Genomic DNA, 16,380 nt, shown 5'->3' with positions numbered 1-16,380 from the left:
CAGGTCATCTATATATGAATACAAATAAATCTACCAAATTTCATTTGTCTATATCAAATGTAGTAATGACCTGACAATCTAATCCTGTGTTATACATACGGATACAAATAAGTCTACCAAATTTCATGTCTACCTCATGTGGTTTTTGCCTTATTGTGCTCACAAGGCTTTTGTAATAAAGTCCAAAATATCTGCAGCAATGGCTGGAAAATCTTACATTAAGGCCTAATCTACTCATCAAAATGACAAAGTGTAAAATTTAACATCTACCTGCACAATACATTTTATTCTATCATGTTAAAATTATTTTGGGATTGACAGAAGAAAAGCAATATGCTCCCTTAAGAGTGATGGTATAACAATTATCAAAGCACCCAAACATACGAAAATTACCTGACAGAAGCCTGACACAGTGTTCTCTCACATTCTCTGTGGACATCCCTTGACTGCAGGTGGCAGCAAACTTGACCAGAGCTTTCAGACAGTCAGCCTGCCTTGTGGACAGTGCTCCAAATAGGGGCTTTTCTTCATCTCTCAAAAGTTGCTCTGAAAACAACAGCAAGTGACACAGTAAGAAAAAAAAACACAAATTAATTCTCTATTGGATTTACAAACAGTGCACACTCAGATACAAGTCTCTGTAAAGAAGACATTTTAGACCAGATAGATTTTAACTCAAGTATCATCAAGCTATTTGTTCCAAGGTCACAAATGTTCGATAACTAAGAACTTTTTAAAAGTCTATTCATAAATCTTTCCCTTTCATGACTCCATTTATAGCTAAAGCTGATAATAAAGCTAGTAGCAATGGGTGCATTGCAGAGGTCCCCCCTCTACAATTTAATTTAATTATATTCAATAATAAATAAGGTGGAACAACTGAAATAAAGCTTATTCATGGTCTCCTCAAGATAAAGCTGCATGCAAACTGTTGTTGAAATCCAACAAAACTTAGTGAAGTCATGTTGCAGAAAGATATCAGGGGCCAAAACTCATGTAAATGATGTTTTGGAATGCTGAAAATCAAAACTTAATCTAAAGTCTCATCCTGTTCAAGTTGCATGCCAAGTTTTAGTGAAATGCAACAAACATTAGCAAAATTATACTATGGAAACCCATGTCAGGAGGATGGGCAAACTGTGACAATAGCTCCTGTAAATAATGTCAAGGATTGCTGGAATCAAACTGACTTAAGTGATCATCTATCTGAAGACAGGTCTTATGGAAACCAAAGTCAGGAGAATGAGTAAACATTAAAAACAAATTTAAACCCATGAAAGGCGAATCTAAATTTCTGAGACAATGTTCATACAAAATGTATAGGAGTATATTTATTAGCTTTTGAGCTATATCAATTACAAGCAACATCTGAAGAAAATATAGCTAGTTAATAGTCAAGGGCCATAACTCTATCCAAAATGGACTGACTGACAAATATAAGGACTGAAAAACAGAAAAGATGATTACTATTACTATTAGGCTTCTGCATTTAGGTGCAAGACCCTAAAAAAGTTTTAAAATGAAGTTGAATTGTATTCTCCATCACATTTCCTGCCAAATGTTAATTTTCTCTATATAACAGATACACTAACTCAGCATTGTGGCCAACCAAGTGCTAATGTTCCTTACACAACTGATACACTAACTCAACATTGTGGCCAACCAAGTGCTAATGTTCCTTACACAACTGATACACTAACTCAACATTGTGGCCAACCAAGTGCTAATTGTCTTTACATAACTGATACACTCAACATTGTGGCCAACCAAGGGGCAAACTGAAGTCAATTTAAGCAGATGCCTCATCAAACATGTTGGAACATTACTTCCATTGTCTAATACAATAATGTACCATATTAAAACATAATTAACACTCACCCAAATGCCAAAAGCATTCATTTATTCTAATAAAGCAAACAAACCAACCAAACAATATTTCACACAAAAATAATAAAAGCATAATTGTTACCAAAATAATAAGTCCCTGAGTGTAAACTGCAATCATCTTTAGAATTACATGTGCATACAACTGGTGAATTATCTGTGTAAAAACTACAAAATAATCACATCACTGTTTAATTACCTGTACTGTGTATTGTGAAGGCACATGAATGCCAGGCTAAAATGGGGACCCTGGGATTATCATCATCTGGTTCCACACCCAAACCAAACTGAAATCAGAAGTTGCATTACTCAGTTTAAAGCAACCACATACATTTTACATGAAAAAGCTATCACAAATTCAGCAAAGAAAAAAATCTAGGAGAAAATACCATTCAAATGCATAATGCAATATTCTTGCATGCAAAGCACACATATTGGTGATAAAAGACTTGAAAATTAGTAAAACAGCAACATTTTTCACTCTTTATAATAACAATTTTATATAATTATATTGGTTTTTCTTGCCTAAACAAAATCACATGTTCTAAATTTGCACCTCCCCCTTTTATTCAAATGATATGTCAGGTTATTTTAGTGACATATAGGTGCCTCACACCATTATTTTCATTGATAATATTTCATAAATAATAAAAAAAAATGTATTTGTAAAACATGTATGACTCCACTGCAAACAGAATAACCTAAGTCCAAAAACATTAAAATTAACAAAAAGAACCCCCCAAAAATCACTTCACACAAAACCAGACAACAAGGTGTTCACAAAAAGGTCCGACTCCAAAAAGTTGAAAGATTTTATTCATACAAACATGCCAGCCAAAATTAACTCATCTACATATAGTAGCTTCTATGCTAACTAGGTTCTACAAAATAAGTTCCACCCAAAACTATAAAATATGGAGGGGAAAAACCCTCCCTCTGTGGCATGAAAATCTATTTAATCTACATATACAGATAAACCTATTTCACAGTCAAATAGACACTAATAACCTGAATATAATATCTTAGGTCTACAACCACTACCTTGCAAGACCAGCCCTATAAAGCTTGTATTTAACACCAAAAGTGATTGCTTAGGTGGCGCTATACAGTTTCGCATTTTGCATAGGGTTAGGAATTTAAAGAAAAAGAATGTCCCCGGCTTTCTTCACTGGTTATACTGGCTATTTAAAAAAGACCTTGTATATCTTAGGTATAATGCAAAGAACCTTTAATTCCCTTTATTTTGGTGTATGATTGATGGGTGTACTATGGGTTATAGAGTATACAGCTTGGCCTTACTTCAAATGTGCACCTTTCAAAAATGTGCTAGCTCTACTTGGTCATTTTCACTTCCTGAACTTCAGAGGTCAATTGTATAAAAAAGAGCCGATAACTTTTTTTACATTTTATATATTTGGTAATTCATTCATTGCACTTTCAGAAGCTGGTATTGTCTAGTCTGGCAAAATTCATTTTCCCTGTTTTAATAGCTGCTATGTATAGTGTACTTTAGACTAATTCAGACTGATTTTTTAACACAAGGGAGCAGTCATTTTAGTTAGCAGTGTGCTTAAATCATGTAAAATTTCCAAAAGTACAATATCCAAAAGAAATATCATCCACATTACATTAATGTAGCATAGAGGTATGCAAACGTTCTCTCCACTGTGCATGTTTTAAATGCGAACTACTTCACCTTACATACGTCACTCTCTCAAAAGTACATATTATCTGGTGAGCGCCACCTTATCCATACACCTATGTGGGAGACAGACAAGAGTGATCTCCCCTTGGACAGAGGACTAAATGCCAGCCATGTATCAGTTATTACTGGACAGGATATGCATGCTTTTTCTGGTTTTAATATAACAACAGAAAGGATGAGAGGGTGTGTCTATATATGATCAAATAAGTATTTTCAAAAGAAACATTTTACTCCCAAACCTGGCTTCTTCAAATATGTTACCTGATCATAATACATTATGAGAGCAGGTAAGATGCTGAAGGAGTTAAATCCTTTATCAGGAGAAGGTCAAATCTCCAGGTCCATTATGAATGTTAAACAGCTTCCAATTAGACATATATGAGCTAAAGTTACAAAAGATATGGCTGGACATGCCATGCAAAATACCACAAAGCCAGCAGGAAAGACAGTGACTGTATCATTGAAAAGCTGCTGAACCATCTGAATAGATAGCCTGTTGTGCTGCTGCTGTAGATCCCACCAGGACAATCTAAGCCCTTTAGTGTGAAAAGTCTCTGTGAAGGAAAACTAGTTAAAGTCATATTCTCCCTCCATCCGAAAGCTTGGACATTATCAGTTAAGGAAGGGTTATACTCATCTGGTCTAGGGTTACTTATATGCCGAGTTTATAACCCACTGTAGGTAGGACGACAGAGTTTGATTTGAGATACTGTCCTTTCCTTCTTTCAGTACAGTAGCAAAATAAAAAATATCTCCCTCTTTCTAACTAGTTTTGTTTGCTTAAGGTGCCACTTCACAGCCCTGATGAGTCACACAGAAACCACTGCACCCAAACAGGAAAGAGGTATCACAACAAAAGGACTGATTCTCCATGAGCAGGAACCCACATGGCTAGCGATGTGCTGGCTCTGTATGTGAAGCCCACATGGTTAGGGATGTGCTGGCACTGTATGTCAAGCCCACATGGTTAGGGATGTGCTGGCACTAGATGTGAAGCCCACCTGGCTAGGGACGTGCTGGCACTAGATGTGAAGCCCACATGGCTAAGGATGTGCTGGCACTGTATGTCAAGCCCACATGGCTAGGGATGTGCTGGTACTAGATGTGAAGCCCACATGGCCAGGGATGTGCTGGCACTGTATGTGAAGCCCACATGGTTAGGGATGTGCAGGCACTAGATGTGAAGCCCACATGGCTAGGGATGTGCTGGTTCTATATGTGAAGCCCACATGGCTAGGGATGTGCTGGCACTGTATGTGAAGCCCACGTGGTTAGGGATGTGCTGGCATGGTATGTCATGCCCACATGGCTAGGGATGTGCTGGCACTGTATGTCAAGCCCACATGGCTAGGGATGTGCTGGCACTGTATGTCAAGCCCGCATGGCTAGGGATGTGCTGGCACTGTATGTCAAGCCCACATGGCTAGGGATGTGCTGGCACTGTATGTCAAGCCCACATGGCTAGGGACGTGCTGGCACTAGATGTGAAGCCCACATGGCCAGTGATGTGCTGGCACTGTATGTCAAGCCCACATGGCTAGGGATGTGCTGGCACTGTATGTGAAGCCCACATGGCTAGGGATGTGTTGGCACTAGATGTGAAGCCCACATGGCCAGTGATGTGCTGGCACTGTATGTCAAGCCCACATGGCTAGGGACGTGCTGGCACTAGATGTGAAGCCCACATGGCCAGTGATGTGCTGGCACTGTATGTCAAGCCCACATGGCTAGGGATGTGCTGGCACTGTATGTGAAGCCCACATGGCTAGGGATGTGCTGGCACTAGATGTGAAGCCCACATGGCCAGTGATGTGCTGGCACTGTATGTCAAGCCCACATGGCTAGGGACGTACTGGCACTAGATGTGAAGCCCACATGGCTAGGGATGTGCTGGCACTGTATGTCAAGCCCGCATGGCTAGGGATGTGCTGGCACTGTATGTCAAGTCCACATGGCTAGGGACGCGCTGGCACTGTATGTCAAGTCCACATGGCTAGGGACGTGCTGGCACTAGATGTGAAGCCCACATGGCTAGGGACGTGCTGGCACTATATGTGAAGCCCACATGGCTAGGGATGTGCTGGCACTGTATGTCAAGTCCACATGGCTAGGGACGTGCTGGTACTAGATGTGAAGCCCACCTGGCTAGGGTCATGCTGGCACTGTATGTCAAGCCCACACGGTTAGGGATGTGCTGGCACTGTATGTGAAGCCCACACGGTTAGGGATGTGCTGGCACTGTATGTCAAGTCCACAAGGCTAGGGATGTGCTGACAATGTATGTAAAGCCCACCTGACTAGGGTCATGCTGACACTGTATCTCAAGCCCACATGGTGATCAAGCCTAACTTTGTAGTCAACTTTCCACCTTTGATGACTGTCAATTGAGGCAGCATCAGTGAAGATACTAACAGAGTCCACATCTCCGCTGGTGTATTTCTTTGCTCTCTTGATTGCCTGAATAATTTGTCTCAATACATTTCATCCCACCATGTGTGTAGTATGTCTTTAACTGCATAAGTTTAAGTCTATTCTCATGGTTATCTTTCCATCAGCTTCAAATGCCTGCACCCCATGCACTTTTTCCTGCCCATTGTTTTGACAGCTGTGATTATTGGGAGCAACAGCAAGGAATGCAAAGATTAAATCTAATGAAAAACTGTCTAAATAAATTACATGAAAAACTTACTAAAATAATTACACAAACAACCTAACAGCATGTAATAATACACAATTACTCGTATGCCTATATCAATTAAATTTTGCGCAATCATGCTAACGAGTTTCTAGGGGTGGATAGGCAAACTAAATCAAAATGCAAGCAATGGGTTCATACAAATACCTGACCATCAACTCTCATTCCAGTCAGCAAATTAAATGTTTTTAACAAAAGTAATAAAATCTGTCCATACTGAATAGACATCTCTTGCAAACTTCTTTAACATTTCCTGCATCTCATGAGAAAACTGACCACTGAAATAAAAAAGGAGACACAATTACAAATATTCATGTACCTGCATGTACTCAGTAGTCTTAAGTGTGAAGAATAGTAAAAGCATATCTTGTAGAAAAGAAATTAAATCAACTGCCTACACAAAAATCAAACCTCAAGATTATTCATCAATAGACCCGAATCCATCATTCAAAGGTAAGTTGCATAGTAAATGAATTTTAGACCTGAATCTACGATTCAAAGAAAGTTGAATCTATCAATTAAAGGGAAAGTCGTACTGAAAATTAATATTAGACCCAAATCTCTCACCCAAAAGGAAAGTTGTACTGAATTTTTTATCAGACTTGAATCTATCATTCAAAGGGAAAGTTGCACATTAAATGAACAGACCCAAATCTATCATTCAACGGTAAAGTTGTACTGAAATTGAACAACAGACATGAATCTATTATTCAAAAGGAAAGTTGTATTGAAAATGAAATTATGCAAAAATTACAAAATTCATCATAATAATTTGGCAATATTGCCTGATAACTCAATCTGCAAAAATCTTATACAGTATTAAAGCTTGATGCAACAGGATATTTATTGGCTATTATCCTTTGTATATAAGTGTCTTAAAAATACAGACTGAATATAAAAGTGAAAATGAGATTTAAAAATCAGTAGGCATTTTCAATATGCATAAGACAGGTTTCACTTAAGATTCCATTACTCGAACCTATCACAAAAGACCTATTTCATTTTTAAAAAAGCCTGGTAAAAACATGAAGTCTTGTACTCGAAAGGGGTATGCATTCCTATCAAAAGTGACATGATCTTGCTATCTTGAGTGTGAATTTCTATCAAAAGTAACATGTTCCTGCCATCTTGGATTTGAATTTCTGTTAAAAGTGACATGATCCTGCCATCTGGGGCATGAATTCCTATCAAAAGTGACATGTTCCTGCCATCTTGGGTATGAATTCTTATCAAAAGTGACTTGTTCTGGCCATCTAGGGCATGCATTCCCATCAAAAGTGACATGTTCATGCCAATTTGGGTATAAATTCCCATCAAAAGTAACATGTTCCTGCCTTCTTGGGGCAACTTGCAAGGCTAAGGTTATACAACTTTAACCTATACATTACTTTATTACAGTTGTTCCCCCTCTTATGTGGTCAATCCTTTTGTGGTAGGAAAGTGGACTTATAAGAGGGGTGGTCATTCTAGAGAGGATCACACAATGTGAGTAATAATTACATATAAAGTATGAAAGGCATAGTTCATTTTTAAATATTTAAATGTTTATGTAAAAATCACAAGAATGTTAAGGAAACAACATAATAAAACTTGTCAATGTTATGCAAAATAATTATGAATAATCCTCAATCATGGTGCAAAAACAACAATATAAATTAAATCTGGGCTGTAACTATCACTCTCCACTGATTCCATTTTTCCACTGCTGCAGCAGAATGTATTAACTACAATGTTAATTTGAATCTTTCTGACATTTCTTAGCAGTGATCAAAGGATTCTTTATGTTTAGTTGAATTGCTTAATTGTGTACATCTGATAGCACTCTGCACCTTTTGCAAAACCTTATTCCTTCATAGGCAATTAGAAGTTAATGCACAAGATTTTCAGTGCTTGCAAAGGACTTGAGCTTTTCACATGCTCATCTGATTCTAGTCTTGTATACTCTGAAATGCATTTCATAATCTATGATAGACAAACCACAATGGCTAAGATACCATTTTTACCTTTTGGCAACTAGATGTGCACAATGACCTCAGGTCAACAATACTGTGCTTTTGTCTTCTTGAGGATTATCAGTGGTAATAACAGCCATTAATTATCAAAGTGACAAAACCTGTATCTATATTATTTTCCTTTTAATTAAGGGAGCTCTGAGTGGCCGAGTGTCTAAAGCGCTCACCGTTACGGATCACTGACATCTCACCTCTGTCTGTGTGAGTTCGAGTCAAAGGCTCGGCTAACGTGGGTACGTGAGAAAGCCTGCATGTAGCTTCTCGCGGGTCGGTGGTTCTTCCCGGGCTTTTCCAGGGTTCTTCCTCCATCAATTATACTGACCGCCATGTATAGCCTATCTTGTACTGAAAAATGGTGTTAAACCATACAACAACAATAACCTTTTGATTAAAGTTGATTTCATAACATGATGAACAAAAGTCTCGAGTTTAGAAATCAACTAACAGAAGAGATATTTCTATCTGTAAATCTCATTGTACAGCCACTCATGAGCAGTAAATTTGACAGTTTTTACATCAATATGCCAACCACTGACCATGTTAGAAGGATGACCTTCTTAGAGGAGTACTTTTGGACACAAACTCAATGGTGCCATGAGATGCCAGTCATATAAAAACATGTGGCTGCCGAAGTGTGTGCGTGTGTGTGTGGTTTAAAATGGGCACAACTGTATGTACTCCCATACTATAACTAAAAGCCTTCAGTGGAAGAACATCTATGATTAAACAGTAACCATTGAGTACAATGCCAAAGCAAGTCAGTGAACATCTGCCATCTTGAAAATTACATTGTCATTTCAAGGAGAATACATAAATAACCTGATAACGAAAATGAACTTCAAATGAATATTAACAACTAGTTCCCAGCTACAGTTTTGTTTGTTTTGTAATTTTTTCCATACCTGTGATAACCTTATGGATTTTCTGCAACTTGTTCCAAATTACAGTATTGCTTTTCTTGAATTCTTTTCTTATCTGCGATAACATCATGGACAATTAGCATAACATTCATGTAAGAGTTCCTCTCTAAGCAATGCCAATGCTATTTTTTGATGTAGGGAAATTCTAGCGGGCAGGGTTTAGCTATTTGGTGCAAAGGTATATCTATCAACTACCAGATGCAATTTGTTGCTAGCATTAATTGTTTTACTTATGGTATTTGTTGATGAAATACACTTTCTTAAAACAAAAACATAACTTACGAACAATAAACCAATAAGAATTATACATCTTTTTATGTCAGAATCCATCAAAGACACAATTACCTTTCTTCCACTTGATCTAAACCCCACAAAAGCTGAAAATTTCTAGCAACACTTTCTGCCATCAGCTTGGTGATGGCTGATAGTGGGCAGGGCTGGAACAAGAGAGTATCCTCTGTTTGGGAAATAAAAGAAAATAAATAAAAAAAATAATACTTGTATGGAAATATAAGATTCTTCACATGATATAAACTTGATGTCATCTGATTTCATTACTCTCCCTGTGATGCGGAGCCACAGGAAACTACATTTGTGCAACTGTTTTACAGCCAATGGTTTATCAGACAGAATGGGGATAACATAATTTTTTGAAGACTTAAGGGCAATAATGGTGGCTTTTCTGTAGCAAAACATGTATCCAGCAGAATGAAATTTGCAGTAGTAAAACCACCCGTAACTCATTATCCCTCTGAGCCATGTTTACATGTCATAAAGTAGTACACAGGTTCCAAGCTGTGTGTCAACATCATTTACATTACACTAAAGTGTATGGTATTACAGAAAAGGTGAATGATGAAGATCTGTAATAAAACATAATAAGTTAAGTAGACTGTGAAAGCCAAAAATTACTGGTTTGGAACAATAATTTTACAGCATTTGCCATTAGGTCTAGATCAGATAGATCTGAACTGTTTGAGATTTAGAGTAGAAAGGGGCCACCACATAAAAAGCATGGGTCTGATAAGAAAAAAAAAAAAGAAATTTCACCTTTCTACACATGTACAGACAAAATAGCCAATCAAAATCAGTATATTTTATACACTTAAGCATCCAGCAGAATGAAAATCTCTTGAAACAAGATATGTCTGGATGCAATCAGAAATACCCCCCCCCCATGATTTCCTGTCCTTATTTCAGGCAATAATGAAAAGAATTCCCAAGGGAAACTGATCCTCAAATACAAAACTATTATCCCCTAACGCAACCTGATTTCTGCCAGTATAAAGAGAATGCTCTATATGCTCACTTCAATGATGGGTCCAACTGCAAACTGAATAGACCCAGATCTCCCGTTACATAATGCACCAACAGATTTGGTTTCACATTTTGTTAGGAGTACTGTCTACATTGTTTGCAGTTGGACCTGGCTCACAGCAAGTATGTATGGTAGCTACATTTTTTTTTATTACTGCAAATATAACATTAGCCCTAATATACTGTTCCTTATATTCCTCATTCAAATCCTGTTTGTGGATTAGCATGAGAATTAGTTAGCAAAGAAACTCATATTAAACTATTATTATCGTGAAATAAGACATGGCTCATTTTCTTGTCTTTAGGCACTATGACAAAGACGTCAGAGTGGAGTAGTCTAACAGCATTACAAAACTTAATTTCTTCTAAGCCCAATCTGGCCAGTGAAGACAAAATATTTTGGACAGATCAAATGGTTATCCAGAATGTTATATATCAAATCCATTATAAGGAGGCATGAACATGCTAAATACTGCTGCCATTATAATCAGGTATCCTGAATATTCAAGGGCTGAATAAGATAAACCTACAGCCAGGTATCCTGAATATTCAAGGGATGGATAAGATAACCCTACAGCCAGGTATCCTGAATATTCAAGGGCTGGATATGATAACATTACAGCCAGATATCCTTAAAGTTCAAGGGCTGGATAAGATAACCCTACAGAGAGGTATTCTGAACATACATGGATAAGATAACCCTACAGTGGTTTTTGAACATTCAAGGGCTGGATAAGATAACCCTATGGCCAGGTATCCTGAATACTGTAAGGCTAGATAAGATAACCCTACAGCGAGGTATCCTTAAAGTTCAATGGCTGGATAAGATAACCCTACAGCCAGGTATCCTGAATACTGTAGGGCTAGATAAGATAACCCTACAGCCAGGTATCCTGAATACTGTAAGGCTAGATAAGATAACCCTACAGCCAGGTATCCTGAATACTGTAAGGCTAGATAAGATAACCCTACAGCCAGGTATCCTGAATACTGTAAGGCTAGATAAGATAACCCTACAGCCAGGTATCCTGAATACTGTAAGGCTAGGTAAGATAACCCTACAGTGGTTTTGTGAACATTCAAGGGCTGGATAAGATAGCCCCACAGTAGTTTTGTGAACATTCAAGGGCTGGATAAGATAACCCTACAGTGGTTTTGTGAACATTCAAGGGCTGGATAAGATAACCCTACAGTGGTTTTTGAACATTCAAGGGCTGGATACGATAACCCTACAGCCAGGTATCCTGAATACTGTAAGGCTAGATAAGATAACCCTACAGCCAGGTATCCTTAAAGTTCAATGGCTGGATAAGATAACCCTACAGCCAGGTATCCTGAATACTGTAAGGCTAGATAAGATAACCCTACAGCCAGATATCCTTAAATTCAATGGCTAGATAAGATAAACCTACAGCCAGGTATCCTTAAAGTTCAAGGGCTGGATATGATAACCCTACAGCCAGGTATCTGGAACATTCAAGGGCTGGATAAGATAACCCTACCGCCAGGCATCCTTAAAGTTCAAGGGTTGGTTAAGATAATCCTACAGACAGGTATCCTGAACATTCAAAGACTGAATAGGATAACAGTACAGCCAGGTATCCTGAATATTCAAAGGCTGTATTAGATAACAGTACAGCAAGGTATCATGAATACTAAAAGGCTGGACAAGATAAATTCCAATACATTAACAGGAATGAGAGGGTATGTACCTTTAGTTTCCTTGTCTTGCTCTGCCTCCTTGATACTTTTCTGTACAGTCTTGTGGATACCATCCAGCCAGTCTGGGAAAGTCAGCTGAACCTCCTTTTTTTCATCAGTACTGTCAATAATACACATCAAATTCATTTAGGTCACAGAATACAAAACTCCTCAAAATGAAGGAGATAACAAATTCCAGTAGAGCTTTGAATTTATGGATTGGGAAGGATGTCTGATTATTTTCACAGCAGGATCGGCATTTGTTGGGTCTTCAAATTCATGGACTGGGAAGGTCCTATTAGTTTCATGTTTGGTCTTTAAATTTATTGACTGAAATGGCGGGGGCTTTTATTTTAACAGAAGGATCAGTGTTTGCTGGATTTTTAAATGTATGGACTGGAAGGGGTCCTATTATTTTCATGGTGATCAGTGTTTGTTGGAATTTTAAATGTATGGATTGGGAAGGAGGTCCTATTATTTTCACAGAGGGATCCATGTTTGTTGGATTTTTTTATTTTTAAATGTATGGACTGGGAAGGAGGTTCTATTATTTTTATGGTGATCCATGTTTGTTTGGATTTTTAAATGTATGGATTGGGAAGGAGGTCCTATTATTGTCATGGTGATCAGTGTTTGTTGGATCTTTAAATTCATGGCAACCATTAAGTCTATGCAAATTTTTACCCAACAAAAAGTCTGAATACCCAGTAACTGAAACAACCTAGGTTTAAAATGCTTGGGCAAACATACAAACCTAGTATTAAAAAAGTGTACTGCCTGCTGTACGTCTTTTCAAGACGGTAAATGTGTAAATGAACATGCATGTGGCAGTCATTGATGCAGGAACTACCCATTCCAATTAAATTACAAGTTTTAACATCTTTGCTTACAATGATTGTTTAGTATGGTTTTTATGTTAATTCTTTACATAAGGTATGTAACTCAGATTTTTAAATCGAATGTGGCATTGCTTGGTGAAGTGCAGAAGTTGAACAGAATTTGTTACAGCGCACATTACACAACGGAATTTGTTACAGTGCAAATTACACAACAGAATTTGTTACAGCCCAACATGTTGATTTAGACAAAAACATAATGCTAATAAATATTTTTTCATACTACAGTATTTACCTATAAAGAACATGTTTGCTAACACACCATTTGATTAGTAAATCTGACTTTAAAACGTTACAAGTTTGTAAGCCACTGAGTAGTTTCTTAGTCATTGCAGATCCTACAAAAGCATCTCATACACGTGTCCAGGCAGTGTGTCGGATTCCATTATTGATTTATTCTTTATCATGTACATATATGTAACTTTAGAAGAAAAAAATCACCACCATCCTAGGGATGGTGTACTGAAACTGTTTGCAATACCATGTCTTACCAACAGGATCAGTAACTCAAATGTTGATAGAACGAGTTAAAAATGGAATATCACCTTCGTCTTTTGCCAGGTGGGGACATAAAGGATAATTTACCTCTCAGACCTTAGCATTGACAATGGTGGAAGAATGGGGATGACGGTATTGCTGAGACAACCACAGAGAGGGCACAGAAATTCCAGTTTATCAATATCATAGCTAAAGTTGTGACGTAACCGCAATGGACGCCTTCTTTCTCGGGCCAGTACTGCATCAAAGTATCTGTTGAACATTGAAAATTATAGTTATGTTTATTTTTTATGCATTATTTGTTCAGGGAAAAATGTCCATTTACAATTTCACTATCTTGCAAGTATAAAACCATCTTCAATAAATTGAGGAGACAATAAAACTGTGCCAAATTATGGTCAGTCAAGTTTCTGAGATATCCTATGGAGAATAACTGAAAAGTTCCCAAGTTCAAATGCTGACAAAAATACCCAAGATAAAATTTTAATTAAAAAAAATCTGTCTTAAAGCCAGTCTTTAATTTATTTAAGTTAGATCCAAGTGCTGTCTAAATTGTTGCATAACATCTGAGAAAGAGAAATTCTGAAGGCCTGTAGTTTTGTAAAATTCATCCAACAGAAACATACAAACTCTAAAGATCAATATAAAAACTCCACCAATCAGTCAAGACCATTTTCCTGAAACTCAGTATGAAATTTTTTCATATATATAGATAAAGATGAAACCTATTGTCCTAAGGCAAATAAAAAGCAAGCATAATGTTATGGTTGAAGACTGGAAGATTCCCTTGAGGAATACCATAATAAGATGAACTCTCCTCTCTTTATTTCTATGCACTGATTGATATGACCCCCTAAAAGTATGGTGACATTTGGCTTCTCATTTGCATAAGTAAAGGATTATACAGAATAACTCATTTCATATATGAAATTTTAAAATATAATTGATTAAGAATATATGTTTGCAAGCTCTGGCAGCAAATAATTGAAATCTATAAATGTTTTACTTAAATTAATATGAAATAAGTATAGATGTAAAATTATTCTGTAACCTGTCAAAGTGTTATATAAATCTAATGTGAAATAAGTATAGTCAAATTATACTGTAACCTGTCAAAGTGTTATATAAATATAATATGAAATAGGTATAGATGTAAAATTATACTGTAACCTGTCAAAGTGTTATATAAATATAATATGAAATAGGTATAGATGTAAAATTATACTGTAACCTGTCAAAGTGTTATATAAATATAATATGAAATAGGTATAGATGTAAAATTATACTGTAACCTGTCAAAGTGTTATATAAATATAATATGAAATAGGTATAGATGTAAAATTATACTGTAACCTGTCAAAGTGTTATATAAATATAATATGAAATAAGTATAGATGTAAAATTATACTGTAACCTGTCAAAGTGTTATATAAATCTAATATGAAATAAGTACAGATGTAAAATTATACTGTAACCTGTCAAAGTGTTATATAAATCTAATATGAAATAAGTATAGTTGTAAAATTATGCTCTAAAATTATATTTATAGCAGGACAAACTAATGTCGTATCATAAAAGGTGGATGGTGTTAATGTACCTTTGCCAGCAGTCTGCATGCATAGTATGGCCACAGGACCCAGTGTGAGTACCTGTGTAGAGATCACTTGTCATGAACAATGGGTCATGCTCCTCCCCCTTCAACAAAACTTTGACCCGAGACTGGGACAGCACTGTGGACCTGCAGAAACACCAGAGATAATACACATTTAGTTCTGGGTTAATAGTTAATGCAAAATTCAGAACAATTTGGGGGCAGAAAATATGTTCTTGACATAAAGTGATTTGGTTCAAAATTTTCATTTTTTCTTGCCTGCAGTGTGCAGATACCAATAAACAGGTATTGCAAATTTATCTAAAAAAGTTGTTATAAGCACCATTTTTCATCATTTTGAATAAAGTTATTGACTTTTAAATTCACAATTTATAGCCATCTTAAAATCCATGCAATAGAGCAAACCGATAAAAAATAGTGGTTTCACTGTATTATTTTCTTTGCAAATGGTGACAGTGATATTGTTTTCATCTAGGATCAATAGGAATGATCACTTGTTTTGGGTTTGGCACCATTTCTCAATGCAAGATTGGCTATAGATAGTGGCCAGTGTAACTGGTGGATCTGGTAAGCTTTCTCACATGCCCACATTGGCCGAGCCCAAAATGTGAACCCACCCAGAGGTAAGATGGCAGTGATTGTTAAAGGCAAGCACTTTAAAGCACTTGGCCATTAGGGACATCTGCTCACTTGTGAAGTGTTTGAGAAATTTTCATCTGGAAATATTTACATTTTTATGAAGTTAAGAATCCAAGCAATCTAAAATAATGAAAAAATGCATACGATGGTGTGTATTTTCTAATGCTACACTTTGTTAAAGATAGCATATACTCGCCTATAATTTGGGTCAGGTCCAACTGCAAACAACAAAGACCTGGAATTAATGGTGAATAATTTGCTAGCAGATCTGGGTGAATGCTAGTTATTCTATGGGTTACTCTTATCAATCTGCACACATCCAGATCTGTCAGAAAATTATGCAATGGCTAATCTGGGTCTATGAAACTGGCAGTTAGATCCAACTTATATATACACTAAATGGGTTATTACACAGAAAAGCAAAGGAAACAATGCACTGTCACCAGCTGTTACAATGTGTATTTAAAAATACAATTGCACAGGTTAAAGGTCACAGATTTC

General features: G+C 36.8%; 1 protein-coding gene across 3 annotated transcripts in view; it reads right to left on the bottom strand.

Moving 5' to 3' along the window:
* Window positions 1-16,380, bottom strand: part of LOC149804531 (E3 ubiquitin-protein ligase UBR2-like) — a 214,651-nt gene that overhangs the window by 46,174 nt on the left and 152,097 nt on the right. For all 3 annotated transcript variants that reach the window (XM_089941199.1, XM_089941180.1, XM_089941188.1), the window contains 7 exons: window positions 15,226-15,366; window positions 13,716-13,880; window positions 12,246-12,355; window positions 9,562-9,673; window positions 6,502-6,562; window positions 2,084-2,171; window positions 394-546 (listed from right to left, as the gene is read on the bottom strand). In XM_089941199.1, coding sequence (XP_089797325.1) covers window positions 394-546; window positions 2,084-2,171; window positions 6,502-6,562; window positions 9,562-9,673; window positions 12,246-12,355; window positions 13,716-13,880; window positions 15,226-15,366 — 830 coding nt within the window. The remainder of the gene's footprint in view (window positions 1-393; window positions 547-2,083; window positions 2,172-6,501; window positions 6,563-9,561; window positions 9,674-12,245; window positions 12,356-13,715; window positions 13,881-15,225; window positions 15,367-16,380) is intronic.

The sequence above is a fragment of the Sinohyriopsis cumingii genome, chromosome 2 (genome assembly GCF_028554795.1).
Source record: "Sinohyriopsis cumingii isolate HCF-2022 chromosome 2, ASM2855479v2, whole genome shotgun sequence".
Lineage (NCBI taxonomy): Eukaryota > Metazoa > Mollusca > Bivalvia > Unionida > Unionidae > Sinohyriopsis > Sinohyriopsis cumingii.
This window is presented reverse-complemented; position numbering and strand designations above follow the sequence as displayed.